The following is a 17,397-nucleotide window of genomic DNA, read 5'->3' on the forward strand; positions in this document are numbered from 1 at the left end:
CAAGTCTTGCGCTCATTCTATTTATGAGCTGCTATGGTCATACAAACGGACTTTGCTATGCTTTCAAGAAAAATGTTCCAGAGTTGGGTGGGCTTAGTGTAGTCTCTGTCGGCACTGACACATTTTTAAATCTCTCAAGAAAAACATTTACAGTCACAGAGTGTGTTTGACAATATGTATTTCCCCAGAATGGTACCTGGTTGTGTACGGACATTAGTGTGTGTGTCACCAAAGGCTTGAATCAATATGAACAACTCAGTATCTATTACTGCTTTCAACTCTTTGTCCATTTGTTGTTGTGGTGTTTGGACAAAGTTCTTACATGTCATCATCTGCCTCATGCTAAAGGAGTTTGGTATTTTGGGATATATGCTTATTTGCTTTGTTGTCAATAGTTAGTAAGATGTTTGTAAAGCTGCTCTGACACGTGCACTGCAATCCTGAACTTTACTAGACATATATCTTGAGGAGAAAAGAAATGTCCCAATCACTTGATCCAAACAAAAAATGGACTTTACCCTGCCAGCTCTCTAGTACGAAGTCCATGTTAAGCTGGTCATTGTCGGAGAAAGAGATTTTAATGATCCTATCGGGAATGGCACTCTCTTCCCTTATAATCCATCACACTAAACTCCTCACAGTGTATTGACCTTGTCCCTATGTTGCTATTTGTCTCCAATAATGGATCTGTAGGCCTAAATGTCAGTGTGTATTTGCTCTGCCAGGAGGGAGGAGGCCCTCATGTTAAAGATTCTCAATTCACAATAGCCTGGTGTCAGACTGTCAACAAGGACAGCAGGGGAGAGTTTGCTGAGTCAACAGCATCACACACACACACACACACACACACACACACACACACACACACTCCTGTGAATTTCCTTAAATGTTTGCTTAATGCGATATTTCTTTCCTCAGCTTACAGGTAAGTGGAGTTAGTGATATGTACTGTATGTATGTATGTGTGTTGGCTTATCTATCCAATCATGTGTGTGTGTGTTTGTGTACGCGTGTGTATGTGTGTGTGTAGCTATGCTGCCGAGCCTGGTTCTGCACCGCAACTCGGTTCGACCCTACCAGAGGGGTCTGTACTGCAGTGACTCCAGCCTGAGTTACCCCTACAAGAACAGCACTGTTTCCTCCTCAGTGCTTACCTCTGTTGGGTTGACACTGCCCGTGGTGTCCGTAAGTCCCCCCCCCAGCTCACAGGGAGCGTTGGCCTTGGGGAACAGTGGATGCAGAAACAGGGAGGGCCAGAGTTTCATGACAGTGGCGGTGAAGGAGTGACAACACACCGGGAGCATTAATAAAGCTAGTAAAGTTGATATAGTATGACTTTTATGTCGTGGTTTTATCCAACAAGAGTCACTCCTTTGCTCTAGGCTGCTCCTACATGAAGCCATTAAGCCCCACCCACTTCTGCGGTATCCCATGTTCCTCTGGTGCCAGCATGCTCCTTGTGCTTCCCCTGTTCTCTCCTGTTTATGTCTGTGTCACTGACCTGGTGCTTTTTTGCTTTCTGTCTTCTCCCCCTCCCTCTTCCTCTATTTCTTTCTCTCTCTCCGATCCCCTCTTCCTTTGTGTCTTTTGTAGCTAGCCTGCCTTTCCTGATCCTTGAGACTAGCACCATAAAGCCGTACCGTCGCGGGTTTTACTGTTCGGACGAGTCCATCCGCTACCCCCGAAAAGAGGGAGACACCATTAGTGATGCTGTGCTTTGTGGTGTTGGCATTCTTATTGCCATCTTCTCTGTAAGTCAACCCTCACACCTCCCTTTGTTTGCTGATTTTACTCCAATTTAAACCCACTTCTTTTGTATTAAACTTTTGGAAAGCTCATATCCAATATAGCCCCTTCATCAAAACGTTTGAGTGATTTTGTATCATGCATTATATTCTTAAACACTCCAGTGCTGTGAATGTGCTCTATGTGCTCCTCCATTCTGTAATGTTCTCTGACTTACTCATACTTTATTCTTCAATAATTCCTTTTGAGTCATCAAGCCATTTGTGATGGCCTGTTTTTTATTACTTCACCAAGCGGGCCAGTAGCAGTGAACCCCCCCCCCCCCCCCCCCCCCCACCAGAATTAGGAAGTATGTGTTTGTGCGTATGGGTGCTGACGCATGCACGCTAAAGACCAAAGAGGTTTTATGAGTCCCTGGTCCATTCTCATGCCTCCCACTCTTACCCCTGCCCCCTGACTCTGTGCCCTCTCTGCCCTGAGCATTACTCTGGGTGAACGTGTCAGTGCTCTCTCCCATGCTGATGGCCGGAGGTGTCTCACCAGTTAGTCACAGCATGAAGCCGTTATATCTGTGACTTGACTCTTGCTCCAGTAATGGTATGGCTCAAATATTTTGCCAAGGAGATTAGCAGGGGTCAGTGGAAACATGTTACAATGATATTTGATGGGGTATGTGTCAATTAGTGCCACATGGTCAGGCCAGATGATCTTTACAGCCCCAGAGCCTTGGTGGCACAGTTCCCTCGTAATTTCCCAGACCGAGACATCGCTTTACCGCCGTCTCCTCACCATCAGCATGGTGGGCATATACACACACACGCAAACACACTGTACTCAGCTCTTCTGCTTATTGAAACCAGGAGACGGCTTGTGTTAGTTACTTCCCTCACATGTTCACGTGTGGGCAAAGCTGGCGTGTCTCACACAGCTGTGTTCCATTAGCGGCGTCTACTGCCATGCAGACACCATTCCTTTAAATCACACACATGCTCACTCATGCAAGCACACCCACACACACATATACATGTGCACATGTACATGCACTGGGAGCAGATTCCAGTTGGGCCTCTTGTTTATCTCCACTGCAAGGGAAATCCCACTCCTCGGTTTATCCATGTCTGAAAAAGCCATGTTTCCATTGTGAGAGCAACTGTGGGATAGCGCCCTGTAAGTGTAAATACTGATGATCCCAATAATCCTATCATGGTCTTTATTTGGAGATGCCGACATGATATCTAACATCAAACACAGGGGTGGAAATGTGCCGGCCTTGTTTGGTTTAATGTAAATGAGCAAAGCCAGTACAATGGAGAGTCCTCTTTATGGCAATATAGCAGGATCTCTATTTAAAAGGGGCTTATGTCAAAGTTTCTAAAGTCCACACAGGGAGATAAGAAAAGAGGGGGAGGAGAGGTTTGAGTGCAAATACTGACAAGTCAAATAAACCTCAATTGCCTTTATCAGCCTCATGTGGTTCTAATGTTTTGCTTAGATCAGAGCATCCATTGACAATAGCTCACATACACAAACTAACATCCCACCATGTTTGTTTCTTCTGGCTGTGAGCCTGCAAGCTGACCACTCAATAGGCAGGATCAGTGTGTTTATCAAGCCTAACAATACACACAAGATGCAGGTGAATATATGCAGACAGTACGTTTCCTAGTACAGTACGTTAGTGCTGTTCTCGTTCGCAGTACTGTCCACTGGCTCAGAGGTGAGCAGGTCAATATTATCCTGTTAGATTGGGTGAGATGTCAGACTGAAGACTGAAGCCTTGTGTGGACAGAGGAAGGAAAAAGAGCTGTGGTTAGTGGTGGAGAGCTGCCAGTCTGTCAGTCACATACCCCAGGTGGTAGGTAAAGATATGATTGACACCTCCCTGCCTTGAGCATTGGATTGGCATAAGCCCCGTCCGCATAGATGTGGTCTTTTCATGGGGCCCAACACTACTTAAAACCACCTGGAATACCAGAGGAGTCAGCGTCCACTCCATTTAAGCCGCATTACTCTGATGTAAATCCTCCTCATATCAAAGTCTAGTCCAGCATAATTTAGATATTGACCCAGTTCACAGTGTTTTTTTGTTTTTTTCTACTTTTTCCATCGTGCTCTCCCTTATTATCCTTCATATTCCCCAATAAAAACCCATCATAACATCGAGCAGAGCATCACCACCCCTCTGTAACCTCACATCCACACTGCCTGACGGAAAGGCAGGCCACGCTCATCCTATATGTCTGTCTGTCTCATTTCTTCTGTCTCTCATTTCTTGTGTGTGCTTTTCACATCCACTCTTCTCCATCTCCATCTGACCTCAGCTTGGCATTAAATCAGATTTCCTGCATGATACTCACTCAGACTCAGTTACTGTTGTACTGCATGGTTACCTGCATCTATAAGTACATAAGACTTTAGGATTCAACAGCATCATATAGCTAGATTTCTCATCTTTCATTTGTGATCTGTGTTCATTTCTAAAACCAATCCTCTCTTGTAGATTGTGATTGGGGAATGCTTCAGGATTCACCAGCTACATGAGGGAACCAAGTCTTTCGTCGGGAATCCCTATGTTGCCGCTCTCTATAAACAGGTCAGTCCGGACATTCTCCTGAACATTTTCAGGAGGGCTTTATGTGAGAACGCTAATGTCCAGTGTTATCAGTTGCCCTGGACATTTCTGAAAACCCTAGTAAAATGTCTAATCGAGCCCATGTGAGAACATAGCAGTAAAATATGCAGAAAATTAACAGCGAGCGAGTGGGTGGGTTGATGTTTCTAACAAGCACTGCATGCGTAATTGAGGAAAAAGAGGTATCATACACGTAGATGAAGATTCAAGAGCTTTAGGTCACAAGGGCCGGTGTTGCTGTGCTGCAAACAAATACCAAGACGCCACCCCTCACCTGAATATGCCTAAATGTTCATGTTGTTATGAATGCATCAGACCCAGAAAATGTCCTGCTGCATTCTTCATGTGTGAAAGACAGACATTTTCCAGAGTAAAGGGGACAGGGCTTAGCTAAATGTAATTTATGGACGTCTGCATTGATCTTATGTTATCATATAAATGTGTGTTGTCTTGCAGATGGGTGTGTTTCTCTTCGGTTGTGCGGTCAGCCAGTCATTCACAGACATCGCCAAGGTGTCGGTGGGTCGCATGAGACCCCACTTTATAGATGTGTGCAGGCCAGACCTCTCCACCATCAACTGTTCACTGGGATACATCACCAACTATACCTGCACTGGTGACGAGAGTGATGTTCAGGAGGCCAGGTTTGTGTCAACACCAATTGATCTGCCACATCCAAGAAATGACAAACTGATAGGGTTGAAAAAACTGACTGAAAATCACCCCTCTCTCCTCAGGAAATCCTTCTTCTCAGGACATGCCTCTTTCTCAATGTTCACCATGCTCTACCTGGCTGTAAGTAACCATCGACCCCTCTCACACACATTTCCAAACAAACACACTTTCATGCAAGCACACACGCTGAGAGCCACAGAAACAATGGTTTACAGATTGTAGAGGGAGTCATGGAAAGAAGGCTGGTCTCTAATTTGGGGAATCACTGTCTGAGGAAAAACAAAACATTGTTCTTATTCACTTTATCTGCACCTCCTCCTCCTCTGCTCTTCCTCCTCTCTCAGTTTATGAAGAGTTCTATTCTCCTTTCTCATTCCTCGGAGGGATGGATGAATGCATTCCACCTGTTTTCTTTAGAGCAGCTGCACCTTCACTTCCTGTCCTCTCCTATTCCCTCCATCTCTCACTCCACCTGTTGAGGGTGTCTGGTGGAGCTTAGCGCCCTAGAGGCATTTCAGGCTTCAAACACTTTATGAAACACACACACACACACACACAATTGCCAGCTGATAGCTCCCAAGATTACCACTTATAAGATCTCAAATTGCTGCTCCATATGTAAATCAACATATACATTTTTTGTTTATTTTAATAGATCGAACATCCCATTCTTAGTTTATCTGAAATGAAGGACAAGAAGTAGAAAACATAACAATGCACACTAAGTCTATTCCATGATGTGTTCCAGGCAAACCAACTGACCCAAGATATGTGATTCATTCATAATATATCTTTATGGGCTTTTGTCTTGGGTTCGGCTGACCCAGGTTTGGTTTCGAGGTGTTCTTGGTTCTCACACAGTAAAAGTCCTGGTTTATTGTAGTGCATTGTTATGCAGTGAGAGTTTGCTGTGGGTATTTCCCAGCCTCTGCTTGAACCTACAGCATCACTCTGGTCAGACCAGGGAAAAGAGATGAATAAAAAGCAGGGGAAAAAGCAGAGAGGGAACAGAGATGTGCTGCATCCAGACCACAGTGACACACACACACACACACACACACACACACACACACGCATGCACGCACGCACACACACACAAGTCAGAGAACAGTGTTCCAGCTGCGGCAAGCTCCGGACCATAGCCAGAGGAGGGTGGTGCAAACACGAGAAGCGAGGGAGCAGCAGTTTGAAGTTGATGTTTTGGAATACTGAACCAGCCTGACACAAAGTGCCACTGCCCACAGTGGCAGCATTCCTAGTGGAAAAGGGATTCTGTGGCTTGTTTTGTTTTTACCAGCTGAAAAACGTCATGTGATGTAATGTTTTTACTCACGGAACCTCCCTCCACAGTTACAACTTTCTTCCTGTGTTCCTTCTCGTGTCCCCCTGGTGTTACAAACAACCAAAATCTAAATTGAATTCAAAAGAAAACATGAAGATGGATAAACTCTGACAGTTTATTTTCTAGCTGTGGGTGTATCACCAATGAAAATTAATGCAAAGATTGTATGTAGGCTTCCAGATAATCAGTGGTGAAAGAAGAACTCAAACATTTTGCTGAAATAAAAGTACAGATAAAGAGACAAAAGTAAACTCAAGTGAAAGTAAAGGTACTACAATAACGTTTCTACTTGAGTAAAAGTAAGTAAGTACTTTATTTCAAATATACTTTAAGTATTAAAAGTAAAAGAGTCGGCTTCCTCTGAATTCATTCCAGGTTTTTCTGCAGGAGGCGGAGTCTAATGTTACCTGCCCATTCTGATTTGATCAGTGAACCAATTCCCTCCTTGTTATTGATTACTTTTAAAGATACTACAAGCAATATGAACATGTAAGTAAGTACAATGGAGTGAGGATACTTGAAAAATGTTTGTATGTACAGTTATGGGGTAAATGTAAATTTATATGCTAAATATGGGTGCAAGCGGCTTTCTCATCTATTGCTCAACCAGAAATTCTGAGTAACAAAAATGTTCAAAGATTCCGTTGTCATAGTGTGGCTGTCACCTTCTCCCTTGGCTCCCACTCATTAGCTGACTGTCATATATCAAATCACTTTGTTTCCTGTGGAGCTTGTACGATCACTATGTGTGTCAACTTATGTGGTTTGAGCTGAGAGTCAACAGTCGTCTTTTCTCTAATGTGCACACAACATGACACACTAGAAAAGAGCTGTGATCTTATTGTGGTTGCTCCTCTGCCGAGCCTGCTATCACTGAGACATGTTGGATGAATAAAAACCAACATGTTTGTGATATAAATGCTCGTAACCACAGCTATGCCTTTTTCTCACAGCATGGCGTGAACCAGAGCAGTTCTCGTTCTTTCCCGCTTTGTTGTGTTTGTGCAACTTGTTTCATTTAACACTGAGAGAGCAAGGGAGAGAGATCTCACTGAAATGAGCTGGATTCCTTCAGAAACCACCAGACTTTGTGTCGCTCTCATCCTCCTCTGTCATGGGAAATCTACTGGGACTCCTTCTGTTGTTGGGTTTTATTGTTGTTTTCCTCAGATCTAACTTTAAGACATGCCGAAAAATTTGTGGGAAGATGGCTCAGGTCAGAAAAGGCAGATGCCTGAGTCTGTGTGGGAGTTAAACAGGAGTCGTTGCACTTTCTTACGTTCTGCTTCTGCTGAATCAGGGTCAGACAGGTTATCTGGGTTTACAGTTAGATAGGGTCTAGTTGACTGGCTGTAATTCCTTGTTTAGACTGTACGTTCGAGTGCTAATTTTCACTTTTGCATCTTCCATCAAAGCTGTCTTTAAATTGAGAGGTTTAGGATGTTGCGTTCGTGGTTGCAGGATGTTGGACTAAAGTACTTATCAGGAGTCCTTACCTACTACCTGAGAACCACTGCAGAGGAAGCCTGAAGCCCAAACATCCCTGCTAGGGAGGAGTGCGAACGACTGGAAGGGATGGGAGGGATTACTTCCTTTGCTTCTGTAAGGAGAAGAACAATGATGGAGTGTCGTAGAGGAAGTGTGAGGGATTACTCCAATACCTACGGCGGGCCGTGTACTGAATGGGGTGTTACTGGGAGGAACTGTGGCACTGTGTGTAGGTATTGTTAGCCTAGCTGATTAAAAGACACAAGCCTGAATGTTTGGGCTGGTGAGACCTTGACAGAGGGCCGGCGCTCCCAGGCTCTCTGTCTCTGTGTGTGAGAGACAGGAAGTTAAGGGTATGAGTTCTGCATGAACACAGGATGCCTGGAGAACCTGGGCTGACCTCACCACTCTGCGTGGTTAAAAAAAGAGAAGCTCTGCATGTATGTGCACTGGTACCACAGTGACTTGGAGTGGCCTTGGACAGTTGTTCCTGTTTTCATTCTCCTCAGTCTTCATTCTGACATAGAAAACTTTTTTTGCTACAGGCAGAGCAGAGGGTGCATCCGCTATATCCTCTATTTACTTTAATAGAGGGTAGAGAGTTCATCCCAACAGTGTTGAAACATGCATCGCAGATTACATGTATATATGTGTGTGTGTGTATTTCAGTGGCTCTCTGTGGTTGTGTTGTTTTTACAGCTGGGATGTTGAACCTTGAATCAGTCATGTTCGGGTCTCAGGCGAGTGTGTGTGTCTGTTTGTGAAAGAGATGTGTTTTACTGTGGGTCTGTCACGCCTGCCCACTTTGATTCAGTCTAGACCTCTTATAGAGTTATAATACACACATACACACACACACACACACACACAGACAGACACACACACACACACTGCAGGTGCAGGTGCAGAGTTGAAAAGGCAGCACGTGTTAGACGTAATGACTTTAATGAAAATTTCCAGGCAGGTGTGTGTGAGGGTTCAGGTCATTGCTGACATTAACATAGATACTCCCATCAAGAACATAATGTGGATTACATGTTTTACATCATAGACACGCTAAGAACATGTATGTCAGAGCATTTACACAGTACATATGCATATTACTGTTGCATTAACAGAAGTAATAAAATTGTCTGTCTTTTTCCTCCCTCCTTCTCTACAGTTCTACCTCCAGTCCAGGTTTACATGGCGCGGTGCTCGTCTCCTCCGCCCGTTGCTCCAGTTTACCCTGTTGATGATGGCGTTTTACACCGGCCTGTCACGCGTCTCCGACCACAAGCATCACCCGACTGATGTCCTGGCAGGCTTTGTGCAGGGAGCCCTGGTGGCCTACTGCATAGTAAGTTCACACAGCACATGCACAAAACACACAAGACACTCAAACTATAAAAATGTGACAGAAAGTGTCTGAAGCTTAAACCTTTTCCATTAACAAACCACTGGGATCCTACAGACGGACCACACTTCACATCAAGTTTGCCTCCCCATTTTCTGTTCAGTTTTTTTGTGAAAAGCAGAACTGGAGCAGGCGGTGAAGTGAGGAGAATCTGATTCCCCTTAATGAATAACACATTGCTTGGAGCCGTTGTTCAGGAGTGTGTACGTGTTGTTTTGTGTGTCTCTGCATTAGTGTGAAGCCATACTCTGCAAACCTCCTTCACTACTTTTGTGACACATTGTCACAGCGGTTGCCAGATGATTTTAGTAACCCTCATCATTACACTAAGCTCCGTGGAGCCAAAGAAAATTGAATTCGGGGCTGGGAGGAAAAAAAGCAGTGTAAAAAGAGAGAGAGGGAGTAGGAGAGGGAGAGAGAGAGCAAGTGAGTAAGAGAAAGAGAGAGAGAGGATTAGCCTTTGAAACAGGAATGAGGTTGTTAATTATTTGGGGGTTTTTATTTGGCGGCTCTCGTTCTATCAGCACAGCAGGCCCTGGCTAAACTCTGCTGCCTCTGGGAAAAGTATGGAAAAACACACTAATGCACACACTTGCGTGCATGTGCAGACACACACACACATAAACCTTTACCTTTCTACAGGATCCAAATCATGAACGTGGAAAGGATTAGATTCATAAAATTCAGCAAGACCTCAGTAGTGGCGCCTAGGCAGATCTTGGCACAGCTGAAATGCACACGCACACTCACGCACACATTCACGCTCCGCACCGCAGGGTCCTTGAATGCCAGGATTACTGAAGGATCCAAAGTGGACCCTGGGCAGGAATCAGTAACAAAAGACACTAACCCTGCTCCAGCTGAGTGTAGCTCCTGGACGACATCAGCTATGACTAGTAGAAATATCAATGTTTTCAGAAATATGCTTGTGTGTGAGCCTGAGGTGTGAAGGGAAGGAAGTGACAGGAGTGAGGAGCCTTGTCTCCATCTTGGCTCAATACAAGTGTTGGTTTTATCCAACTCAACTATTCCACAACCCTCACAGAGAAAACACACACACATAGTCACACTGTTCATAGCCACATGGATACATACTGTAGTCAAACCCTGACCGATGGGGCTAGTTTTACAATCCTTGACGCCCCGTCTCATTTGCCCAGTCTCAGTAGAAACTTACATCTGTGAGTACTTTAGCTCGACTTCAGCCCCTCAGTAAGCAGTGGAGCAGAAAGGACCTGACAGGGGATGAGTGGAAGCAGGATAGAGGAGGGAAAAATCCTTTGTGTTCTACGTATTGGATCAAAGTGTGAACATCCCGGAGTTAAGAAGTGCACAAGTTCAGTCATCATTCTTTTAAATGTAAGAATAAAAGAACCAGTTCACACTTAGAAATCCTGTCAGAGTGAATATATTTTGCCACTCTGGGACGTGTCCAGCACTTTAGACAGTGTTTAAATATCTCCTTTTAGAGTTACTAAATGTATATACATCATATCCCATATTATTTCAATGACAATCAAACTCCAACATAGCACATTTGAGGACACTGGCCACTGGGAATCATCTGAGTCGCATAAGACATTTAAGACAGTGTTTGTTGTTGTGTTTAAGAGCCCAATTGCAGTCTGGGTAATGTGGTCCATTGATCCTGCCTGAGTCTAGTACACACAAGAAAGTCTCCAAACACTGACAGCGTCCTTGTCATCGATTCAAAAAGTCTGATTGGAGGAACAAAGGGACACATTAGAGGATTTGCACATCAGTCCCAAGTGTGTAGTTGTGAACAGTTGTTCTGAACATCACATGATGAGTAATGTGGCCCCGTGGAAAAGTGTCTTCCTGTCCAAGCACATTTCAGCTATTGTCTGTAGAGAAGTGTGCTATAAGTGTGCTATTGTGTCTGCTATTGTAGGTTCCTGCAGGCTAATGTTAATTCTTTAATCCTAGTGTACCCCCCCCCACTGAGTAAGGACACACATATATATAGTGACATGCTAGATTTGTAACGTTTGTAGCCTTTGTTGTAAGTGGTTCATCGTAAGTTGCAGCATTAAATTTGTCCACATCCAAATCACTCTTCAGTCTGTGCCATCTGAACAGCTACCTGTCAATCATCCATGACATCTGTGTGTCAATCAAACCAACATGCCCACAAACCTACAGCTCTTTTGCCCTAATATCTGATTCATTCATTATTTCTGTCATTATTTTCATATGGACCACCAGAACACTGATAGGAAGGAATTAATTTAATGAATGAGACCATAATGACTCATACAGGTTATTGACTTAGAAGAGAAGTTGGCTTTTTTGAATTGCCATCTATGGAGCCAGAGAGTTCTTGTCAACATCCCCTTCTGGATCACTGAGGTATTGTACTTTTAAGCACTTCACATCATCTTCATCTTTCAGAGCTGGAACCTACATCCACTTTTTATACACAGTCTATGCCCCATATATCTGATGATGGACAGTGTCTGAGTCTGATACTTGCAGATTTGAAGTCTTTGTTGGTGAGGGTATGCTTTGAGAGAAACCCTCTGGACCATAAGTACAAGACAGAGAATGGGGCGCACCACAACAGAAAGTTGTACCTGGCACTTCCTATCAGACACAGTGACCTAGATTTTAACACGTGTTGTAATAAAGGTCGAGCGGACGGAAAACCTGCAGGAAACAGCTGTCACAGAGAGAAAGCTAGTGCGGCGCTCATTTGTTTTTCCAGGGTCATTGTCACAATGGAGAGGAGTGGGGTCAGGCTTCAAAATGAGGGGGAGGTGAGAAGATGCTATCTCCCCCCAACTCTGGATTAAACACTTTCAGACATTCGGTGCACATTGCAGTGGTTTCTGTGTGGTCCGTGAACTTGTGTGTAGAGACAGGAAGTCGTCTTTATCAATCCACAGACAACTGGAGTCTCTAAATTTACATAAACATTTGTTTTTATAACGTATGCACACATTCAAATAGACACTGTGTCACATGTTAGCCAACTGTTTTCCCAGCACCACACAGTGAAAATGTAAAACTATACAGATCTTTCGACTTATATTAATGCAGATGCAGGATATTGTGTGGTTAGGCTGCATATTTATACATATTCATAGTTGGTTTCATATGCGTGCAAACAGATCCATTTTTTATTCTTTGAAATACAAAAGAGGTACTGGTGAGTAATGTGGGTTTTTTTGTAGCCACAGCTCCTACAAAGGGCCAACTTCCTGTGTGACTCAGCTTCTTCTCACATGACATTTTAATTGTCAAAAATACACAGGGATGCACGCACACAAACACATACCTTCTGCAGCATTTGAAAAAAGTAAAGCCTTAAATCTCAAACCTGAATGCAAACAATTCCTACATGCATCCCAACAGTTTTTGTCAGTCTCAGCTGTGTTACATCCTTAAATCCGTAATTAGGCCAAGACTGAAATTCAGGAAGAAGTAGTATATATTTCAATCAGAAGGGACTTATAGAGAATCAAATAAGAAATGAAAATGAATGTTAAACAAAAGTACACTTGGCCACGAAGACCACAGAAAGAAGTAGAATACCATTGAAGCAGTCGTATGAATTAGATGCATCCGCCTGGAGCCTGGACACTGGTGGTGGTTATGAGGGATGGCACAGGTGTGGAGGTGGGTCCCTCAGTGGTCACTGTAAAGAACAATAACTAGCTAAGTGACAGGAGGAGAGTTTGACACCTTACAGGTGAATGGCTCAGGGTGAGCATGTCAGGTTGTGATTTGATGAAGAGAACAAATCAGCAGGTGGAGCATAGAGATAGCTGAACTGTCCACAGTGACTGAGGTTCATCCTACATTGAGATAATGATCAATACCATAAAAAGAAGAGATGCAGATGGGGGCTTCACATGATGAAGAGAAGCTCAGTCTTCTGACTTGAAGCTGAGCTGGTTTTTGATGAACAGGGCAGAAGGTGAGAGCAAAGCAACCTGCAACTACAACACACATAAGGGAACTGCAACAGTGTTGTATGTACATACAAGCCTTTGTGCTGTTTTTTTCGGCTGAGTTTGCATCACTCAACATAATAGGCCTGGATACTGGTGAGTGTGTGTGTGTGTGTGTGTGTGTGTGTGTGTGTGTGTGTGTGTGTGTGTGTGTGTGTGTGTGTGTGTGTGTGTGTGTGTGTGTGTGTGTGTGTGTGTGTGTGTATATTGCATGAAGAGGAAGCGGTCTGTCCCGATAAGCGTGGCATTTAGCGGAGATGGGTTGGCAGTTGGGTGAACCGACAAACAGGGCCTGTTGTGATTGGCTGCGGAGCATCCGGGTGGGAAATGAGTGCACAATGTTTCCCATGACGACTTGGGTGACTCTCATAGATATGACTCCACCTCATATCTCTCCACACTCCCATAATTATATCTTATACAATATACCATATATGACGTAACAAACATGCTACACAAACTAATGACTGTACAGACAATGAGCCCATTTATAAGCATGACGGCAGCTGTGTGCTATATGTACATGTGATGTCATGTGTCAGTCAGAGGTCAGCAATAAGGGTCATTTTATAATCAGTAAATGTCAAGCTGTTATAGAAGAGATGTGTTTCTCCAGAGCCCACCACTAGGAATGAGACAGTCTTTGTTATAGAAATAGATCGCTGACTACATGCGAGACGTTTTCCCAGAAATCCAAAGATGAACCCTGAACTGTCCAGTAGTAATGACAGGATCTAATGGCAGCATCTTGGAGGGAAAAGCTTCTCTGTCTGCCAATTATGTGTGTTAGTCCACAGCTGAAGCCACTATTGCTTAAGAGGGACCCCAGACCCCTGTAAGTGCAAACGGGAATCCACTGTTACAGTGGATATTCGTTTCCATGGTCCCACTTCCTGTCTGCTCCTGCCCAGTTTCCTGTTTGATGATGTCATCAGGATCTCAGCCTTTTCTTCGCTCACTCTTCTGTCATTCACCAGCCGTGCAGGGCAGACTGACATCAGCGTTGATGTATAAGGGGAATTCACCGAACGGCATCATTTAATAGAGAATTGGACAGGGTGTTACTAAATAAAAATTGCACAATGTAGCGTGCTGGGAGGTGGTCGAGAACATTTCATTACAGCATGTTGTCACGAGCTCACAGTTCATAAAAGACCAACAGCAATGCCCTTCAGCCTGAACTCCCTTCATGCACATTAAAGATGGTGGCAGAGAATGAGGTCTGTTCTTCAATCAGCATTAAAGGGCACATGTCACTCCACCGCTCATGGTCGCCCAATTCAAGGTCAAGTCACTAAGGTTTGCCCACCGTGCGACTTCAGGATCTGCAACCATCTATTTCATTTTAATGATACAAGCTTTATACTCTAACTTGGCCAGTCTGATCCTTCAAGGAACATTGTTTAGGCCAGGCAACCACAGAGCAGGGTCGTCCCCCTCTAGGGTGATTGACTCTTTTCCATTACCAGTAGAGGAGTTCGCACCAAAAAACTGAGGCGCTCACTCACTTCGCAGTCTTGCCAAATTAACATCTTCACCCTGGTGTTACAGTTCTATTACTGCAGATTGGAGCTGAAGCAGATAAAAACCTGTCTACTGAGTAATTTGATCTGGGAGTGAATGCCTATTGTATCCATTCACATTGCAAAAAACAGATTTGAGTGGTTATTGGTGGGTTTGTTGACCAGTGGAGAATGGTCTCTACGAGACAATGAAAGGAGAAAGGTTCAACATCCTCTATGCACTTTACAACAGTACCCTGGCTTTCTCCTGCTGTGGTACATTTACATTGAAACTTTACTACAAATCAGACACATGCATGTCCAATTAAATAATGGTGTTAAATACACAGTTATTGTTGTACTTCTTCTGACCTTGCTGTTCTGCTGTGTGTCCACCAGGTGTTCTACGTGTCAGACCTGTTCAAGCCCAGGGTGAAGCCGGCCACGCCCCCACCCTCCCCAATCAAGAAGGAGCTGCTGCCTTCGGCCGACATCATCGAGAGGAACAATCACCACAACATGGTGTGAGAGAGGCCGCACCTCTTTTCCTGTGATCGAGGAGCCAATCACAGCGCTGCTCGCCTCCCATCGGACAGTAGAATGTAGCGACGAGAGACTGTAGCTGCTTCTCAAATGGCATCCTCCTCCTCCACCCCTTTTTGAAGTGCCCGTCAGGCACTTTGTGGACTAGGGTGTCAGATTTGAGAATTGCACAGCAGAGTCCACTCTCACTATCCAGACTTGTTATTTACGTTTACGTTAACTACTAAACAACATTTGAGCCCATTGTTTTTGAGCACAAACAGAAAGGAATTGGACGCTAGAAGACAAAATTAATTAAGAAATTGATGACTTGACAGACAGAGCTGAGGGTGTGGAGGTTTGATAGAAGTGTAACCACATAAAGGGAAAACACTTGTGAAGAAAATGAAGAAAAGAGACACAAAAAAAAGACAAACCCCTTGCCCAGGGAGGGAGGGAGTTTCAGCGACGCCTCCTCTCTGAACTCTCTGTGGCCTTGGAATGCTGTTGGACAACAACTTCCTTAGCTACAGGAAGGATATTACTGCAATAACTAGCAGCATAGAAATATTAACATTATAGAAAAGTATAACTTACAGCACTGTTTTTAAGTCCATTGTCCATTATCACCACTCGCTGCCTGAGATGTCTGACTGAAAGAAAGTTTGACGATGCTGACATCCACGAGACAGAAATACCGACTACTCAAAGCCAACTGAGCCCAGTGTGGTCCTCCCACAAGACTTCATCCTCGGGCCGGATGAAGTGGCTTTAATAACAATAACTCCTCTGCCCCTGCAAAGATCACACACTGATCTCTTTAGGCCCATACAGCATCTTTCAGAGCAGGTTCTTTTCAAAAGTTTAGAAAGCGGAGCCCTCCAACCTCATGTACCTCTGTCTCCTGATTCAGCACGTCAGGCTTTTTTAGTATCGGACTGTCAGTGCAGCCTTAACCCGGGATGTTGCATTTCTTGAGGGTTAGATATAGTAAAGCAGGGATATTTTCTGTGGAGGGAGGGAGACAGATCCCACAGCAGTCCCCTTCCAGCACCTGTACAAGAGACATGGCTGTGCCATGCCTCTCTCTGGTGCTGGGGCCGTCTGTTGAGCCTCCTGAACGGGAGAGAAAACGGGTGCGCACAGTGAAGAGGGAGGGGGGGGTGGGGCGGTCTGTCGCCGTGGAAAGAGGGTGATAATTTACAGCTAAGCTGGCACATTATTTTGGGTTGATTGAGGCTCTTTCCGCTGGCAGGGAGGGGCCTCTCACCCACCCAATCACTCGTTGGCAATGGATGTTTGTGTGTCAATGTGTGTGGGTGTGTGTCCTGTACACTCTTGTGCTTGTGTGGGTACGCTTGTACTTGTACATGTACATCTTGTGTTTGTGTATGTAAATATGTTTGAGCGCTGTGCCCTTTGAAACCCCCTCTTGATAAACAGTGTGTCGAATGAAACACACACACTGTCAGCTGTGCCAAGTCTGTGTGTTTATGTGCGTGTGTCTGTGTGCGTGTGCCACTGTGTGTCAGAGAGCGAGAGAGCAGGTGAACGTTAGAAAAAAACAACCTGTGGATCTAATTTTTATTCTCATCTTTAACCTTGTATGTTTATAGCCTGTCTCGTATAATCACTAACAGTTGTACAGAACCAGAAAAATCATTTTCAGCCTACTCAGACATCCTCCTCCAACAACATACTCATGTTGCACATCTTTCTCATCGTATAGTCCGTCCTATCATTTCACAAAGCCGTTTCACTATCTTTTTATAAATATATAAATAATGTATAGATGACTAAAATTAACTCTGTAAGATATTTGTTTAACATGTTTAGATATATCCACTATGATTACAGACCTGTGTTCTTTATAAAGTGCTGCTTCAAAAGCATCGATTGACAGATTTTTGTATCTAGATAACTATTGTAGATTGTTATAGTTACGTTTGTAATATGCATTCAAAAAAATACATCCACAATTGTATTAAAATTCAATATTAGTATTTTTGTATTGTCTTGTTTTTTGTACAAAAGAAATAGTAGCAATGCTGTTTTTTTCTGCAAAATGTACTTAGCTCTAATACATGTGCTTTTAAATAAAAAGCTCATTATGAACACAA

At 44.0% G+C, this 17,397-nt stretch overlaps 1 protein-coding gene across 3 annotated transcripts in view; it reads left to right on the plus strand.

Annotated features, from left to right (window-relative positions):
• Positions 1 to 17,397, plus strand: part of plpp3 (phospholipid phosphatase 3) — a 30,711-nt gene extending 13,314 nt beyond the window's left edge. Inside the window, exons 2-7 of one of the 3 annotated variants that reach the window (XM_020081283.2) lie at positions 1,594 to 1,751; positions 4,247 to 4,339; positions 4,835 to 5,022; positions 5,116 to 5,173; positions 9,046 to 9,222; positions 15,155 to 17,397. In XM_020081283.2, coding sequence (XP_019936842.1) covers positions 1,594 to 1,751; positions 4,247 to 4,339; positions 4,835 to 5,022; positions 5,116 to 5,173; positions 9,046 to 9,222; positions 15,155 to 15,283 — 803 coding nt within the window. In that variant the 3' untranslated portion in view covers positions 15,284 to 17,397. Of the gene's footprint in view, positions 1 to 1,030; positions 1,752 to 4,246; positions 4,340 to 4,834; positions 5,023 to 5,115; positions 5,174 to 9,045; positions 9,223 to 15,154 lie in introns of all 3 variants that reach the window. The other 2 variants (XM_020081284.2, XM_069522360.1) reach the window with 2 other exon arrangements.

Source organism: Paralichthys olivaceus, chromosome 3, assembly GCF_024713975.1.
Source record: "Paralichthys olivaceus isolate ysfri-2021 chromosome 3, ASM2471397v2, whole genome shotgun sequence".
NCBI classification, from domain to species: Eukaryota; Metazoa; Chordata; class Actinopteri; order Pleuronectiformes; family Paralichthyidae; genus Paralichthys; species Paralichthys olivaceus.